At 28.3% G+C, this 20,386-nt stretch overlaps 1 protein-coding gene across 7 annotated transcripts in view; it reads left to right on the top strand.

The window, feature by feature from the left end:
- The window catches only part of LOC127071538 (kinesin-like protein KIF13B), a 114,633-nt gene that overhangs the window by 5,641 nt on the left and 88,606 nt on the right, over nt 1-20,386 (top strand). For all 7 annotated transcript variants that reach the window (XM_051010906.1, XM_051010907.1, XM_051010908.1 and 4 more), the window contains exon 2: nt 15,261-15,348. In XM_051010906.1, coding sequence (XP_050866863.1) covers nt 15,261-15,348 — 88 coding nt within the window. The remainder of the gene's footprint in view (nt 1-15,260; nt 15,349-20,386) is intronic.

The raw sequence follows: 20,386 nt of genomic DNA, 5'->3' as shown, positions 1-20,386 counted from the left end.
GTGTATATATATTATTTTTTAAAGAAAAATTTAAGAGCCAAGCGAAGAAGGATCGAAGATAGAAAATTTCGGAAATGGGATAGAGAAATTTTGTGAGAAATTAAAGGACTTGAAGGAGTTATAGGATAGAAAATAATATTAAAATATCCTTCGACGGTCGTATTTTAATCGATTGTTCGTACGAGCGAGTGTCGGATTAATCGACTGAAACCAAAATGGGTTAAGACGGTTTTATTCGTTGGCGCGAACGAATCTCTTAATCGTCAAATAAAAGCTCTGATTTATTTTAAACTATCGTCGTAGATCTTCTGATCTTCGACGATTAAGGTTAACTTGTCCGGAAATAACGTAATGTCGAAAATTAAATTATTTTCTTATCATAAACGTAATCATTTCTATTTCTTCTTTGACCTTTTACTTTCTTTCTTTACTTAATCATTTCTTTTGAATTTACTTTTCATTCCGTCTCGATCGTTATTTTTTTAATATTATATTTCGCTCTTATTCCCTTTATAAGTTTTAAATTAACATCGGTCTAATAATAATAATAATAATAATTATGTAACATTAATTTAATGCGTATATCTACATATATATCTACAAAAACATTTTAAAGTACTTTACATATTATTGTTTTTCATTTGGTATTTATTACTTTTTAATTGTCTGTATTAGAGTATTTAAAATTTTGAAATACTTTAATATGTTTTCATTAATGATATATCAAGTGTGTTCGATTTTTCTTCTATATATGTATATTCTTTCTATATATGTATATACACGCGTACGTACGTACGTACGTGTTCTTTCGTTCTTTAGTTTTTAGAATCATTTATGAGTCAGATTTTCCCGCGATAAATTTCGTGACATCATAGATTATCGTCCGTAACACGGGTTTGTTATTTAATGAAATATTCTCTCAAGTATTTTTATGATGATGACGTCGTATAAGTCACGTTGATCGATGATTCATCGGATTTTTGATCCCGAAAATTTTTATTTCTGGATCTTTAGTATATATTATTTTTTTTTCTTCGAATATCTATTCGATTAATTTAACTTTTTTTCATTGTTTATTTTTTATTTTTACTTTTATATGTGTATATATATATTCTTTTTTCTTTCTTTTTTTTTTTTTTTCATAATAAAATTTCGATGAGTTTCTCTTTCTTACCTACATTTTCAGAATACGAGCGTGGAATTTATAAAAGGTGTCACACACTTTCTTTTATACCGGAGGTCAACTTTTCCTTCGCGAAGAAAATCTCGGAAAATTTTTCTCTTACCTCTCCTTCGTTCGCCCTTAGAATAAATATGAAATGTAAAAAGGTTTCCCCCGAAGACAAATTTTTCGTTCAAGACTTTAACATTCTCTCTTTCTCTCTTCTCACACGCGTCATACACGAAGTCTTTTTCTTTCTTTCTTTCTTTCTTTCCTTTTTTTTTTTTTAAATTCTTTTCTTCTACGTTTTCACTCAAAACGCCACGACATGACCATATTTTTTATTTTATTTTATTTTATTTTATTATTCGTTCATATTTCTATCTGTCGAATTTTTATTAGTATGTTAAATCACGAGAGATGATGTTTCGATGACTTCTCTACTTATTCTTTTATTTTTTCTTTTTGTTTTATTTTATTTCTTTTTTATTTTTCAATCGTAGAGTGAAAAGCTCTCGTTATAATTAGCGCCATACGAGTAAACTCGGAAACGTTCGCTGAAATTACTTTTTTAATTTTTTTACTTTTATCTTTTTCTTTTTATCCCTTCTCACCAGTTGCTATATCTTTACACGAACGATTACCTTTACGAGAGAGAAAGAGAGATATCGGATTTTACGAATCGACGTAAGTACTACTTTTTCGAGCACGTATATCGAAACATCGACACTTACTTTGGCGTTCTTTTGAGAAACTTTTGAATGGCTCTTATGATGTTGCAATTAATAAATTACATGAATCAATCGATCGATCGATCTATCGATAGATCGATATATTGTAAGAACGAACTCGGTGGATTTTATACGGATTGAAAAGATTAAAATTTTTTAATGAGATAGAGAATGAAAGAGAGTGAAAGAAAGAGAGAGGTAAAGATTAGTCGAACTTATATTTTTTATGTAATATAAACAAAAATTCATTTACGAACTTTTCTTCATAGCCCCTCCTCCTTCGACTCCCCTCTTTTTTCTTCAGATCTTTCTCATTACGTTCGAGTTGACTCTTTACAAAGATACTTTTAAGATCTCTCGTAAAACTTCTCGTCATTCACGATTGTTTCTCAATCGGTTAATAAAAGTTAAAAATTCTAAGAACAATTATATCCTTGGATGGATTTTTTATTCGTTTTATTATATTAATTGAATATTACAAAAGTATATATATGTATATAGATTTTACTCAAAAAAAAAAAAAAAAGAAATAACATTATCCAAATCTCTTTTAAATAATTTTATTAAAAAGATTAGACAGATATGAAAATGGAAAAAGAATTAATGAATAATTCTTTCGACTCGTTTCCTATATATATATATTAAATTATCATACGGTGTATATAATGTATATATAAATATTCGATATTAATTATTTCATTTTTTATTATAGATGAACATATAAGTAATCGTAAAATATTTTTTACGAGATAAAGTCAGTCGGTTCAATCGATATTTAACATTGGTTAAAATCGACCGTATCGATTAGTAATTCCCTAATCTCATTCATCACCCAGCGTTAGCACTTTTCTGAGGGTTGGCGTGGGTGTCGAGGGTGTGGGTAGAGAGAACAAAAATGTCGGAGGCTCTTTGTTCGAACGTGTTAGTAAAACATTTTGAACGTCCTTGAAACAAAGGATGTCCCTTTTCCATGCACGATCGATAAGCAGAGAAACGCATGGTGTCCAACTGCGGATTTTACGGAGCACCCAATATCGGGCATTTTCTTTTTTTCTTTTCTTTTCTTTCCTTTCTCTCTTTTAAAGATTACTTTATTTCGAATTATGCTTATCACCGAGCTGATAAGATTCATAAGATTCATAAAATTCATAATTTTCTTTGAAGTAGTCGTAATAAAGAGTAGTAACGATATTACGTAAAAATTATGATTAATTAACAATATAGATAATTAATACTTCTATTAATATCGTAAGACTATTAGAATTAATTAATGAACGAACATTTCTCTATAATTTTTTTTCTACGATTTCTACAGCGGATAATTGCAGAGAGATGTTAGAAGGATTTTTATTAACTTCGTTAGGGTATTAAATTCTGTTGCATGAGCTTTGAAATATGATTCTATGGATTTTATTTTATTATTATTATTAAAATTATATATATATATATATATATATATTTAATCCGTGCAAGATGGTTGTTACAAAAAAATACTCTTGCAAGCGAAAATAACGAAGCAGCGACTGCAGTATTTTATTTAATTTATCATATTTCTTCGGTTATATCTTACTCGCTTTATCAGCGAAAAGAAGAAAAAAAAAAAGAGAGAGAGAGAGAGAGAGAAAGAGAGAGACAAAACAAGAGAAAAAAAAGTAAAATACAAAGAAAACGAGTGAGTACAATATTGTCGTTATTCACTGTTTCGAGTGAGAGAGACAGAGACAGAGAGAGAGGGAGGGAGCTTTTTAAAGTATATACAATATATTTATATATATGTATATATGTATTTATAAAATATATATATATTTTTTTTAATACATACGATAAAATATGAATACACATACATATGCATATAATAATTTACAATAAATTCTCACGGAAATTTTATAAAAATTGTGATATCAGATACGATGCGGAAAACGGATTAACTTCCTAGGATATCTACTTATGTATATGTGGAATATGAACGTGTGTGGATACATATGTATAATATATATATATATGTATATATGTATATGAATGTATGTAGGAGGTAGAAGCAAGCTACGTTTCCAAGCATAATTAGATTCTTGTTGCATAACGACGAACGCATCGTAAGCAACCTCGAGGATCCCCTTTCTTAGTCACGAATTTTTATTTTTATTTATTTTTTTTTTTTTGTTACCTTTACTTTCATCTACTTCGTCGTCACGTTCGATCGGCCGATACTTTTTACAGATAAAAAGAAAAGAAAAAGAGATAAAGAATAATAGTCTGCATCCTTTTTAGTATCTATAATGTATCGTATAATGTAATATTTTTTTTAATTAAAGAAAAAGTAATATAGATATTTGCAAAAATTAAAAGTAATTTTCTACGATCAAATTAATAGATTATTTTTATTTTCTGATTCTGTGATCGATAAAGAAGTAATTAATTTTTCAGAACTTGTTCTTTCTTTCTTTCTTTCATTCTTTCTTTTCTTTTTTTTTTTCATTTTTATTAAATACACCTGTGTAAATTTGTGCGTATTAAATATGTTTAGATATTTTTCTTTTTATGTTTATATATATATATTATTAAATAGAATTGAATTTAATAAAATAAAATTAACGATTAATTAATGATTAAATAATAAAATTACTATATACAAAAAAAAAGGAGAGAGAGAAAGAGAAAAGGAAACCAATATTTATTTTGGTCACTTTTTTTTTGGAAGCTTTTTTTTTTTTTTAATAACAGCTTTTTAATTCGTGTGAATTTGCTGAAGGTGGAACGACCTTAGCGACATTACAACCGCGCCTTCTGCATCATGACTCATCCGTCCTTTTTCTCTTTCCTTCTCTGTCGGATGTTGGAACACGTGTAATAACCACGAGTTTATTACAAGGTTTTCGAGTCGAACGAAGAAAGCTCGCTGATTTATAGAGAAAAATTATTTCGCTCATAAAGTCACGATTAAGTTTTATTTTATTACACTCGAAAGAGTTCACTCGATCTTTTCTTTTTTGATTTCTTTTTCTTTTTTCTTTTTTTTTTTTTTATTTTCTTTTTCTTCAATGTTTTTTCTCTTCTTCTGAGATATCCACGTTTCATTTTATGTCTTTCAAGATACATAAAACAGGGCCGTGTTTACCCTTTTCAAGGCCCTTAGGCGTAATATCGTTATGAAACCTCGAAAAAAACTAGTTCGACAAGTGTATTTCAATTAAAACAAATTTATATGTGTCTTTTTTGCTCTACTCTCTTTATACATTTTTTTTATTTCTTTTTCTTTTATTTTTTTTTTTTTTTAAGTTTATGGAAAATAAAAGTCGACGTTTATCATTAAAATTCACTTCGATAATTATTATACTCGTATCGATAGTTCATTATTACTAATATCGAAATACAAATCTTTTGCGTTGGTCAGATTTTTTGTCGAATTTAATATTGCCAACACGATTCGATATTTCGTTTTTGGATGTATATATATATTTTTTTACTTGTTTTTCTTTCTCTTTCTTTCTTTCTTTCTTTCTTTTTTGTTCCTCTTGTCCTTTTTTTACATGTGAGAGTTTGTGGATTTGCATAATAAAATCGTTTAGAATTCAGTTGTGTGTGTGTGTGTGTACCATGTTGAAAATACTTTGAGGCTAGATCCTTGGAGAATTTTTTCTTTGTTTTCTCTTTTATTTTATTATTTCGTTTTTGCAAAATTTGAAGAAAAGTCGACTACAGACAGAGAGAGAAAGAGAGACAGAGAAAAAGAGAGGGAGAAAGAGAGGTAGAAGAAAACTGGACAAAAAAAGAAAATTTAGCAAGTAAGAAGAGAGGAGAGTGAGAGAGGTAGAGTTAGGGAGGAGAAGGTTTTTTACGATGTGAGCGACTTAACTCTTAAAAAGCAAGTTTCTCGTGCTTGCCGAGAAGGATTAGGACGAAGTTTGTCGGGTGAAAAACAATAGACGACAAAAGGGCAGCTTGAAAAGTTTTGACCGAACGCATAGGTGACTTTTTTCTACCTTTACCTTTTTCCTTCAAGTTTTCTAATCAAATAAATGACAGTACCTTCGCGTTTAAAATTATACGAAATTTTGAAGGAAACGAGCGAGCGAACAGACAAACGAATGGACAAACAAACAAATAAACAGACAGACAGACAGGATAGACAAATAAAGAAACAAACAAACAAATGTTTGAACATTTACGTGGAATTTATCGTGCGAGATCGTAAATGAAATTTACATACATATGCATCTTTCGTATATCTGGTATTCGGATGAAACTTTACATATATATAGTAATACAAACGATGCAAGAGAAAGAGTAAAAAGTGTATATTAATGAAATTTTATATACATATATATATTTTTTGTGATATATAAATAATAATAAAAATGCTATACGAGGAGAATGTATATCAATTAAATTTTATATATATATATATATATATATATATATATAAATAAAATATATATAATATGTATATTAATGAAATTTTATATCGTTCATGCTAATATTTCAACATACATTTATATCGTCTATATGCGTACATATACACTCTAACACATTTCTATACTTTCAACGAGCTACTTCCTTATCGTACTTTTATCCGTAGCAAGAGATAAGAAAAATAAATCGAATGAGAGATACGATAAGACTCTTTAGAGTCCTTATAGGAGCTTCGTATCGATTCTCCGTGCAAGTCTTCTTTCACTTCTCTCTCTCTCTCTCTCTCTCTCTCTCTCTCTCTCTTTTTCTTTCTTAACTCTTACCTTTCTCTCTCTCTCTCTCTTTCTCTTCATCTCATCCCCAATTTCATTTCATTCTACTTTTATCGCGTGCTTCCCGTTTCTTTCCTTCATTTTTTTTTCGACTTTCAAATTATTCCGGTTGAGAAGACTTACGAGTCTTAAGAAATTAAAGGCGAGAGCAACGTTTGGAAGGGTTTGTTTGTTTTAGAAAATTCCTCTGGGGAATCCTGTTTATCCTTAAAAAAAAGAAAAGAAAAGAAAGAACAGAATAATGTCCAAGGAGTTTTATCTCCTCGGAGGAATCTCTTTCCTTCGAGTCAACCAAACGTTTTAGGATCAGGGATGAACGATTTCCTTAAATATCTACTTGTAATTCTTAAGCATATATCTATACGCAAGTGCAAAAAAGAAAACAAAAACAAAACAAAAATTTCTGTACAGACACGCGGCCCCTTCAAATAGATTTTACGAGTTTATCTTTTCCTTTGTATTTTTTCCCCAAAGATATCTCAAACGCAATCGATCAGTTTTCTCGTAATTAACAAAAATAAAATAAATCTTAGTTAGGGATTATAATTCATCGATCAAATTGTAGATCTAACGTGAAGAGTTAACGCAGATAGGATAGGAAATCTATTGCTCGAACTGGAGATATCGAATAGCGACAATCGACGAAGGTGCTTGCTACGATGTCGACAATGTCGACAATGTCAATTTGAATGGAACCATAGAATGCGCTTTGTTTGTTTATACCCTGTGTTGTCGAGGGATAGGAAGGTGGGTGAAGGGAGAAGGGTGTGGTTGAGTACAAGAGGGTCGGGTTTGGAATTGGTTAGACGAGAACGATTTCGTCGATTGTGCGACGATTCAGTTGGGTGGTTGTAAAGGGATGCTGGAGGGGACAGGAGAGAGAAACTTGTTAGAAACAAAAGCCATGCAGTTCATGAGGCTTGACGGTGTCAAATAGTCCTCCTATACTGTCGAAAGGGACAAATAGAGATAGATCGAGGTATCGCATATGGTTTTGAATCAGCTGTCCATACTATGTCTATCTTTTACCCTATGTTCTAATTGGATGTCCATTGACAATTATACGTCGATGTCATATTATACGCGATATATATTAATTTGGATTAGAACGTGGAATATACAATATTCGGATTTTGTTATTTCTTTCTTTCTTTCTTTCTTTCTTTTTCTTTTTTTTTTCGAAATAAAATAGAAAAAGAAGAGTATAAAAAGTGACAGGAATTGATACGGCGAAAGGTATGAGACTTGCGCCTGTTAAATTTGTGTCAAGTTGAACGCACGACCGTAATGTTTATACACGGTGGATCGTTTGACAAGAGAGGGAAAAAAGAAGTGAGAAAGTAAAAACGTCGCGTAAAAAAAGAATGTATAAAAATTGATATACGTATAGAGGGTATAAAACTTTTGTGTTTTTGTAAAACTGACGCAAAAAATTGAAACGAAAAAAAGCCTTAGCTCGAAAAGATTTTCCTTGATAAACGAGTGAAATGATAAAGAAATGAATAATGGAAAAAAAATTAGTGCGTCGAGGAGAAAATAATATAAAGAGAAGAAAAAAGAAAGTATTTTTTCAAAATAATACACCGTGATCTTTCTCGTGACGTTTTCTCCGGACTAATTAGTCTGCGTTTTTGCGACCGCGTGAAAGTAAGTAAAATGCGTGAATAAAAGCGGTGTTAAGAAAACCGTGTAAAAAATAAAAAAGAAAAGAAAAAAAAAAATTCTCGGTTGTGTAGAAGAGTACATCTAATCCGATACGATAGTACAAAAAAAATTTTCCTTTTTTTTTTTGAAATTCAAAAAAATCTTTTGAGATAAAAAACCTCGAGTTTCGTAGATATTTTTTTTTTATGTCACATAAAATCTATGCATTATTTGTTTGTCCTACACTTGTTTCTTCTCTATCTCTTATCTCTCCGTTATCAGACCGTGACGACGAGAGATAAATGTAATTTTTCTTCCTTCCTTTTTTTCTTTTTTTTTTGTTTTGTTTTGTTTTATTTTATTTTATTTCATTAATGACAAGTTAGAAACAAAAATCGTATAAAATTTATATAGGGATCTGTATTGACTTGATAAACATACAAACAAACAAATAAACGTTTTAGAAAGAATTTCGAGAAGAAAAGAGACAAGAAGTTCTCTCGATAATATAACGAAGGAATTTTTACAGACGTAAAACTATTGTCAATGGTGATAACATTGGTTTTTCATTCTCTCTGTTTCTTACGATTTTTTAAATATTAATTATCAATCGAATTCGTGTAGTATAGATTTTTTTCGTGCAAGAAATTTATTATGGAACGTTATCACGTACACAAATGAAACGTCAAGTAACAACGTTAGAATCATTAGTTTTTTTGATTTATTTTACTTCTTTTACGAAAAAAAAAAATTGTTAAAATATCAATATTTCTACGAGAATAGAAATAGTAAATAAATATGTAAGCTTAAAAAAAATTCTTAAATAATTGATCATTTCGTATGATCGATGATCTATCACAAATCCCATAGATATCGTTTTCATAAACGAAAGCGAAAAATTGCGAAAAAATAGAGAAGAGAAGAACAAGAAGAAAAAAAAAAAGAAAGCAAGATTATCATCGAACCGTTTCGTTCTTGCTAAAGCAACGATTAACCAACCAATGCTTTTTCGTAATTCTATCGTGTTATAATGTAATACGTAATCATTTTTTTTTAACGATCAAGGGAGAATACTATTATATTAATTTTTTTTCTTTTTTTTTTCATAAATTTAAGGAATAATAATCTACGTACATATACATAAATAAGATTTTTTTGTCAACGAATTATCAAATCAAATTTTTTTAATCTACGATTTCAACGTAGATCATAGAATTTCAAATTTTTCGTGGATATATGTATGTATGTATGCATAATGGATACTTCCTTATTGCTTTATTATTATTATTTTCTTTCTTTCATTTATTGTTAATATCATGCTGATTTAACTTGGTTTACTTTTCGCCAAGTTTAATATGATTTTTATTAATAAAAATCTTCTATATTTTTATTATTATTTATTATATATTATATATTATTATTATTATTTATTAATACATTCATATTGCGATCAATATTTTCAACGTGACCATTTTGATATTGCAATATGGCAATATAGTATACATTCATACATACATACATACATACATACATACATACATACATACATACATACATACATACATACATACATACATATATATATATATATATATATAATATTGAAAATCAATTCGTTTGAATTTGATATATGAACAAATGTGTACGTATTTACAACATACGTGCATCGTTTGATTTGAAACAACTTCGGCCAATTTTTGCTTCTCAGTCGTAGCCCCTCCCCCTCCCGATATAACTATATCATATCTATATGTACACACGCATATATATTTTCCTGAAAGACTTATAGAAACGTCGATGACGTTGTAAATACGAACGATCTACACGTATGCACGTAAGAGTATATGTCGTAGATTTAAAGTGACACACAACATGGATTCGTCGAAACGTAGATTTATTGAAATTGATTGTTCATAAAAGATATCGAAACTCATCGAACCACTTCGATCGTATTTCAATTTGTAATTTACGTTACGAAAACGATAATACTTGGATACGATGAATGATCGTTCAATTTCAATCAGCGATTTTAAATATAAACAAAGATGGGACAGAAAAAAAATGAAAGAAAGAAATAAAAATCAAAAAAAAAAGAAAAAGAAAGAAAGAAAAGAAACGAGGATACAATTTTCTATACGCACGCGTCTGTTGTTTATTTAAATAAATCCGTATGTAAATGTGGATTTTATATATAAATATGGAAATAAAAAGGGAGTTTCAATGAGGGTGCATAATTCTTTTTTATATTTTTATTTATTTATTTCTTTTTTGTTGGGACAGGCTTTATACGGATTGCACGGGTTACGTTCGGTAATTCTATGTACTTGGTCCGATATTTTCTAACGAGCTAGATAAGAGAAAAAGAGAGAGATACATACATACATGCATACATACATGCATAGAAAATGTAAATGAAACATCCAACTATCGTGATCTCTTCTCAGTGACGTTGTAGCTTTGAATAAAATCGTGTTGTGCATTATAGATATGATATCTCGTGACTATTGCGATGCCGATGTTTTCTGAAGTTTGTTGAGAGAGAGAGAGAGAGAGAGAGAGAAAGAGAGAAAGAGAAATATTATCGTGTATTTTTTTTCTCCACCTCTCATCACTTTTTTCTCTCTCTCGTTTTTCTTCCTCTCGTCCACATGTACGTTCGCGTAGTGTAGCACTTGAAATAACAAAAACGTTTAAATTGAAGTCTAGGACTACAGAAACGACGAATGCCCAAATGAATTAATTCAAAGTCACGCTTTTGAATTTTTATCAAATAAATTCGGGACGATTATTTCAATGTCGTTTAAAAATTATTCGTTCAGTCCATCGATAATTAATGCATTTGTAGATTTTTATTAATTTTTTTTCCTTTGGTATATACACTCTAGTTCTTTCTTTTTTTCTTTTCTTTTCATTTTTTTTCAATTCCTTTCTTCCTTTCTTTCTTTTTTTTTATTGTATTTCTTCCTCTTTTTTTTTTTTTTTTAACTGGTGGGAGTTTGAAAAGAAAGAGATAGAGAGAAAGAGGAATAAAGAAAAAAAAAAGGCATTCATCTTTTAAAATTGTCGACAGCTGGTGCAATGTCGCTGTTGGTATTTCATTCGCCGAGCTTATTTTTATGCGCTTTTAACCCGTGTTGTACATTATACGAAAGGATTTAACAATATATATATATATATATATATATATATATATATATATATATATATATTCATTATCATATAACGATTCTCGCAACAAATATTTTTTTTTAATTCCTTTTTTATTTCATTTTTTTTTCTTCTTTTTTTACATAAACGTTTTTATACGCCCATGTTTTTGTACGAGATTTAATATTCGGTCGAATTAATTACATTTAATTTCTACGAAGTATATACGATGCTCTTTTCGTTTCTTTTTTTTTTCTATTTTTTTTTTTTTTAATTTCTTTTCTTTTTTATTTTTGTGAAATAAATAAGTAATCGCGAATATGTGGGACGATATGTGGGATGATTTCGATTAAATGAACGATATTTATCATTTTATTTTTCTTTGTTTTTTTTCTTGTTTACACCAATTCAGTATATACCATTACGCTTATTTTTTATCGAAAGATCCCAATAAGGAAAATGTGGCTCCGGTTTATTCCTAATGCGCCTATTGCGATAAATGTGGCCTTGTTTGCCCACGTAATTTTCACCTAGCTAGAACGTGTCCCATTAATTTTCTACGATATTTCCAATACCACGATATTTCTTAGTTGTCGTCTATCGACTCACGAGATACGACATTCGTTGACTTAATTAATTACGTTCAATTTAATTCATTATCAAGACGTTATTATTTCTTTCTTTCGACGAGAAACTTAATATATATTATATACATATATTATATATATATATGTATATATACGTACGTACGTATATATATGTGCACCTATGTATAAATATATACATGTACGTATATATCTTTCATAATTCCTCCAATCAATTTAATCTATATACTTAAACGTTATACTTAGGGATCGTTTACGTTACTCGTCGAATTTCTACGTTACCGAATACGGTTCGAGAAATGTAAACGATCGATAGAAATTTGTTTAGTCTTGGCAAAGAACGAACTTGATGTCGACGAAAGTTGATCCCCATGTTTCTCTTGAAATTTATTATTTCTTTTTTTCTCCTTTTTTTTTTATATATATAAATATCTCAAAAAAAAAAAGAAAGAAAAAGAAAAAAAAAGAAGAAGAAATTAAAAACGTAAGAAGGTACGAAAAATAAAGGGAGAAAATTGTTCGAAGATTTGATAATAACGTTAACAGTAACATTATCTTATCGTAGTTAAATATATTGATTCAATTGGTTAATGTATATACATATGCACACACACACACACACCTACTTACATACATATGTACAGAAATATATATGTATATAGAATAATACTGTTCTATTATCGTGTACGTTTGAATAATACTATTATATTATAGTCTATATATTATTCTATTTTTTTTTATGTACTTCGCGAATACGATTATCTTAGACAACACAAAATTCTCTCTTTCTTTCTCTCTTTTTCTATGTGTGTGTATGTGTGTGTGTATATATATATATATGTACAAACATTATGACTCGAGACCGTCGTAAGTATGTAACACACGTCACTTGGGGACTCAGAGGTACGTTGTACATATGTACGGCTTCCTCTTATTTCTTATCTACCTTTCTACATCGTTATTTCATGACAAGAATCATCGTCTCGAAAATATACAATTTTACATCGATAAATAAACTATTATTCTATTAATTTATCTGTAAAATTTTTAAAATAATTTCTACGAATATATATATATATATATATATAAGTTGCTTCATAATTTTTTTTTATAATGTTAACATTTTATATCTTGTATATATTTCTTTTCTTTTCTTTTTTTTTTGTTTTTAAAATTAATCATTAATATTCCTTTCTGAAAATTAATTTCTTTTTCTTTTTTCCTTTTTTTCTTCTTCTTTCTATCCATATTATTATTTTTAAATTATGTAATTTCTTTTTTAGGGGGAAAAGAATAATTGTTAATTCATGTTCGGAAAAATAATATTTGTTAAAGATATATATATGTTATATTACTTAGTATTATATAGTTGTATATATTACATATTATATGTTTTAATTTATATAATTTATTTTTTAAAGAGGAAAAAACAAATTAGATCATAAAAGTTTATTACTTTTAAATTAGATTATAAAGGATTAACCTTATAATTGATACAATAGTATATATACATATTATACATATTATAAATTTCATATTATATAATTTATTTTCTATAGATGAAGAAAAAATTAGATTATAAAGGGTTTCAGCATTCAAATCGATGTAATACTGTATTATGATAATATATTTTGTGAAAGATGACAAAAAAGAGGAAGAAAGAAAGAAAAAAAAAAAGAAAAAAAAAGGAGAATTAGGTTAAAGCGGGTTAACGTTCAAATGGTCATGATGGAAATTAATTGTTCCTCAAATAGAACATCTCCGATTCGAACAGTAGTCTACATACATACGTACATACTGTACGACAATGATATTTGCTATTCCAGTGGCTGCAGCAATACGATTAAGGTACGCGTTTGTAAGCACACAAAAGCAAAGTCTCTGACGTATTGTTATAGTTCACACGTAGATCGAACTTCGTGCTTTAATATTAGAGATAATTTTCTCACCTTTACGATTTGATTTCTAAGTTCCGATATAATATATACCGTCGTCCCACTTTCGTTAGATCTAAACTCATTTCTGTTTCAACGCTATCCAACGTTTAATATCTTTCGTTCTTTACAATCCATTTTCTTTTTTTTCTATTTTACGTTTTAATGTTATTGAAATGAAATGAAATGAAATGAAATGAGATGAAATCGAAGGAAAAATATTTTTCCGATGTTCTTTCTTTCTTAAGAAAATTTTTCAACCCAGATACAACAACGCACATCATTAATATTATTTTCGAAAATTATTACTTGTATTAATTATAGTTGTCTCTTATATATTAACGCGATAAATGATATCGATAACGTACTAATATGTACTATCGCTATTTATGTCAATCAGTTAACGAAGGAAAAAATTAAAAAAGGAATAAAAGTATCCATCGTATATTCGATGAGATACATAATAATATATAATTTACGAACTAATTAAAATCTTCTTGGTACCTTTTGTCTAAGTTGTCATGACTGTCGATAATTAATTAGCTTTGATATTATGTATATTTCTCTGGCAAATAGTAACACGACTATGTGAATTATATATGCATATATATATATATATATATATATATATATATATATATATAAATGCGCTATAGTTTTATATATACTATACTGTACTGCATAACGTCCAATAATTCCTATATGATAATATATATATATATACATATATACACACATATACAAATACACATCTATCTATCATAGTTGAGAAGTTTCCTTCTGAATAGAAATTTACGTAAGTCCGATCCTTTCATACTCTATAACTCGTCCGTTCAATAACGTGCCTGAAAATGTTCATCTTCTCTTGAATATCACCTCTGCAGTAGACTATATAACTTGTCGTTCTTGGATTATTTGACGTATTCGCATATTATCTCATATATGTGTACGTGTATATATATCGTCTATATATATATATATATATATATATATATATATATATGTATGTATGTATGTATGTATGTATGTATGTATGTATATCGTCTCTTTCTCTCGTTTCATCTCCTTGTGATTTGTGATAATTAAAAAAAGAAAGAAAAAAAAGAAAAAAAGATTAGAATATAGCGTATTGAAAGCGAACTCTTCTCTTTTTTTTCTTTTCTTTCTTCTTTTCTTTTTCTCTCTCTCTTTTTTCTTGTTTGTAAAAAATTTGTAATTGTAAGAAAAAAAGAAAGATCTATTTCTAATTTTGTCTTTCAATTTTTGTTTACTTTTTCTTCTTTCTGTTTTCACAGAGCTAGAACTCGGTACACAATGCGTCGTGGAAATGTCCGCACAGCAAACCATCTTGCAGCATCCGACAACGATGGACAAGATCGATCGGTGAGTCAACAATTAGTTTTATTTCTTTCTTCTCTTCCTTTTTTTTTTACTTCTTTTTTATTTATTTATTTATTTATTTATTTATTTATTTATTATTTTTTTTTTTATTTAGATTTACGTAAAAAAGATTTTTTCGCTTCTGACAGACTTCGACATACTTCAAAAACTCGATGGATAAGGGAACAATGATTCACCCTATATTTCGTAGTTCGTTTACAAACTTTTAACGATATCAAAAACCCTGTCAAAAGTTTTTCGCGATAATGATAAGAAGCCATATTTTATGGTATAAAAAACATCTAATCGTTCAAATTTCGATGTATTGGATTTCTCGGTGAAAAAGAAAAAGTAGAGGGAAAAGAATTGTTTTCTCTCCTTTTTTTTTTGTTTCTTTTTCTCCTTTTTTTTTTGGCGAACAAACTATTTGTTGTTATTACAATACAATAATAATCGAACAAATGAAAAAGACGTTATTCTTTTCGCGATATTTCTTGTTCGACCAAATTGAAAAAAAAAAAAATATATATATATACGCATATAGTGCGTTATCGTAGCTAGATAAGACATTTTGAGAATGTTTGACTAGTATGAAAGCTATTAAAACGTACATCCCACGCATTTCCCTTGTTGATTGTTTTTAAAATTTTTGTTATCTCTTTTTCTTTTTTTTCTTGTTTCTCTCTCTCTCTCTCTCTATCTCTCCGCATATATATATATATATATATATATATATATATATATATATATCACACACACACACACATGTATATTGAACGTTACATTTAATTAAAGCAAGCTTAATTATCTCGAGATCGAACACTTCAATTTAACGTTGAGAAATATCGAAACCAAAGCTGAGATTTTCGATAAAACATGTCGATATAGTGACGCATTATTTAATTTTACGCGAAATTTTAAACGACGGTATGGTTATTAAAACATGAAAATAAAAAAAGAAATGCCAGAGAGAGAGAGAGAGAGAGAGAGAGAGAGAGAGAGAGAGAGAGAGAGAGAGAGAGAGAGAGAGAGAGTGTCATTGTTATTTTTTATATAAAAAAGAAAAAGACAACAAATACGTCCGTCCTTTTCTCTTTGTCCAATACATTCGAGATAGTTCTTTTTTATTTTCCCATTTTATATTATTTTATTATTTTTCTTCTTCTTTTTTTTTTAATATCTTTTAGCCGAGCGTTAAAACTTTCTCGATAAAAATTATTTTGATCGGTGGTGCACTGTTATATTCGAGAAAATTAGCAACGTCGACTTTACTTTTATCTATGTATAGTAACATTATAACATTCTACCCTCCTCTCCATACATTCTACCCTTCATAATCTACCCTTCTCTTTCTCTCTTTCTCTTTTTCTCTATCTTTCTTTTTTTATACGTTTCCCTATATAAATAAATAAATAACTAAATAAATACATACATATAAATTTATATTTATAAATATATATATATATATATATACATATCTTGTAAGTCCGTTTCAAAAAAAAAATAAATAAATAAATAAAATAAAAAGAAAAGGGGTGGAAAAGAAGAGGAGATGATAAAAATCAAAGACACACGCTTAATGTCACCAGGGAACATGGCGTGCAACGTAATTGTAACTCTTATTATTGGTATCATCGATACTACGTGAGCGTGAGCACAGCAATTTTTTTTCTTTTTCCTTTTTATATTTCTCTCTCTCTCTCTCTCTCTCTCTCTCTCTCTCTCTCTCTCTCTCTCTTTCTCTCTGTTTCTCTCTTTCTGTGTTTCTTTTATCTCGTTTCTTATACCGTCTTTTACCCTTATAACTACGGTACCGCATAAACCAGGAAGGATTTCCCAAGTGGCCGTTGGATTATTACAATCATTCTTTGACTCCTTACGGTAAATTCTCATTCTTTTTTTTTTTTCTTTTTCTTTCTCTTTCCCTTTCTCTTCCTCTTTCTCTTTTTTCCACGTTTTCTTTTTCCTTCTCTTTCTCTCATTCTTTCTCGAGTATCTCATTAATAATATAAATAAGAAATTATATTGAAAATGATGAAGGTTTATTATATTAATCGACTATAATTAATTGCATTAAAATCATCTCTTTATCACCCCTCCCTCCTCATCCTCCCCCACTATTATTATTTTCAATTAATCATTACGAATTCGAATTGGTTTAATCGCTTAACTCTTTTTAATTTACGATTAATTATTGTTTGTTAAAGATAATGACGTTCGATCGGCATTTTAAATAAACATTTGATCATAATATTTGAATTAAATTTATTATTATAAAATGTATAATGTGATATCAGTAGGCGAATGGAATAAGTGACAATTAAACATGATAATTTAATTATTTATAAGCTCAATGATATATTCGTAGTGAATTATTGATCATATTACTTTGCAAAATGCGTATCGTTGATTAATAAAAATGTTGACGAAGAATAAATAGAAATATTAATTTATACGGTCCTCTTATCTTTCGTTTTTTTGATAATAATAATTTAATTCTTTCATTCATTTTTCAAATAATGGTATAATCTATTATAATAGGTATTTAGTTGGTTAGAAAAATGGAAGAAAAGATAGTATGATATTTTTCTTTTTTTTCTTTTTCTTTATAATAAAAATTATAAAACGAAGATAGTTTCTAGATCCAGCCTATTTATTCAGAAATTCTTTTCTCTCTCTTTCTCTCTCTCTCACACTCTATTATATATATATATCTGTCTCTATCCATTTCTTTCTATCTCTATCTCTCTCGTTCTATCTCTCAATAGACACGTTACCGTCCGATTTTATCAGCATACGTAATGCATAACGTTCGACTGTATTATTTTGCATCGATCCGTGTTGAACGTTATTATTTAATCGTCGTATATCTATCTATAATGACAGAATTCACGATTGTACATTTCGTATTATACAAATATTATTATTACAACAACATATGTATGTATTTCAAAATTATATCGAAGATTTCTTGTCATACCTCTAACGTGATATTAATTAAAAATTCGTGAATCTATCAATTATCCAAATTAAAAGGACGATTTCAATGATATTTTGATTTTAGATCGTGTGATTAAGGATCGTACATGTCTATGCAAACAAAAGATTAATTAGTTTAATGAGACGTTTGGGAGAGAACGAAAAAGAGATTTTTTTCTTTTCTTTCTTTCTTTTCCTTTTCTGTTTACTTTTTCTTTTTGGTTTTTCTTCTTTCTTTTCTCTTTTTCCTCATATAAATCTATTTAATGGAACATTTCGAATTCCCTTAACGACGAATGTGCTTGCGGTCGACGTTTAAAAATAAAAAAAAAAATAAAAATAAAAATGCAAAAGGTTTGCAAGTGTGCATAATGTACGTCTTAACGTTTCGTGTTTCCATATAAAAATAAATTATTCAGAATCTTCTGATCTAACCGTGAGAGAAAATTTCACTGGAAAATTTGGCTAACGCATTGTTTCTGTCTTTTCCTCTCTCTCCCTCTGTGTGTGTGTGTGTGTGTGTATCGTTCTCTAAATTTGATCTCAAATCGGAAATAACAAATTTCGAAATAATCTTATCGCAAACTAAGATCACAGAAATCATCATTCGAAATGTAAATATTTCGTAATTTATACTTCATTGACTATTTCTGTCATATATTTTTCATGATTATATTTCTGTCATATTTCTTTATTTATTAGTTTTTACTTTATTAGATCTTATATATAAGCAATAAAAAAGATGTTAGATTTTATGATCGACACGATATTTAAATGCTGATTGAGGAAAAAATATAAGAAAAAAATAAAAATGAGTGAAATAAGAGACGTGCACAAATCGTTTATCAGTTACGATGGTAATATCGTATTCTATTTTTTAAAGTTCGTTTAGAGTGTCGCTATTTCGAAATTATGCTTGGCGCGTGTCGACCGATAACGATAGGTATACTATGCTAGTGTATTTTTAAAATCAGATTGGTAATCGGATTTGAAAATTATCAGGAATGAAATTTATAACCTTTCGTTTATAGCACGTAACGAGAAACTACTCATAGAATGACGATTTCGAAACTTATTGTCGAATAATGGCTACGTAATTACTTCAACTTGAGTAGCTTACATTTTTTCGAATCTCTTTTTTTCCGTGGATTCGGATGTTTTTTTTTTTAGTTTTTTATATGTTACATATATTTATCTACAAAATGACAGGATCGTTTGTATCGATTAAAATTTGCATTTATCGTGCAAGTGTTTAATTAATTTTTTTTATAGATTCGACATTTATTAAATCGATAATTTATTATCGCTTTATACGATACACGTTCGTTAACGTACTTTGATATATTTAATTTATTTTTCGAAACTAAAGACTTTTAATAATACAAATATTTTTATTTTTATGTGTATATATATATCTACTTATATATATTTACTGTATGTGTATATATATATCTACATATATATATTTACTTTAGTGTAATTTTCTTTTTAAAAACGACGTAGTATTTTAATTATGAACGTCCAACTTTTTCTCGTAGATCTTACCTTAGACTTATAATTTGGTTTTTCTTTTTTCTTCTTCTTATTTTCTTTTTCCAGTAGCGTTGAGAACTTTTTCTTTTTTTTTGCATGGTCCAATTAAAAGCGATTATTATCGCCAAGGCGATTATGCAAACGAGTTATGAAATTCGCGTTAAGAGTCGTCGACTTTTCTCGCTCTTAGAATAATTCTCGACGAAAATGGGAGATTGACCTTGTTTTGAGATATAAATTTTTCCACGCTTGTCTCAAAAAAAGAAAAAAAAAACATCTTTAACTTCCAATCGAATTTTCAATTATTCTCTCTTATTCAAAAGTAAAAAGAAAAAATATGTCTCGTAAATTATGCATTTTTGTTTTGTTTTCTATTTCTTATTTTCTCTGCTTTTCTTTTTTTCTATTTTTTTTCCTTTTCTTTTTCTTTTTTTGTTTTAAGGAAACGTCAGAGTAATTACCATATTTCGATTTCAACCATATTTCGTTTATCAATGACAGTATAGTGAATGAAATATTCCACAATTTA

Source organism: Vespula vulgaris, chromosome 22 (assembly GCF_905475345.1).
Source record: "Vespula vulgaris chromosome 22, iyVesVulg1.1, whole genome shotgun sequence".
NCBI lineage: Eukaryota > Metazoa > Arthropoda > Insecta > Hymenoptera > Vespidae > Vespula > Vespula vulgaris.
This window is presented reverse-complemented; position numbering and strand designations above follow the sequence as displayed.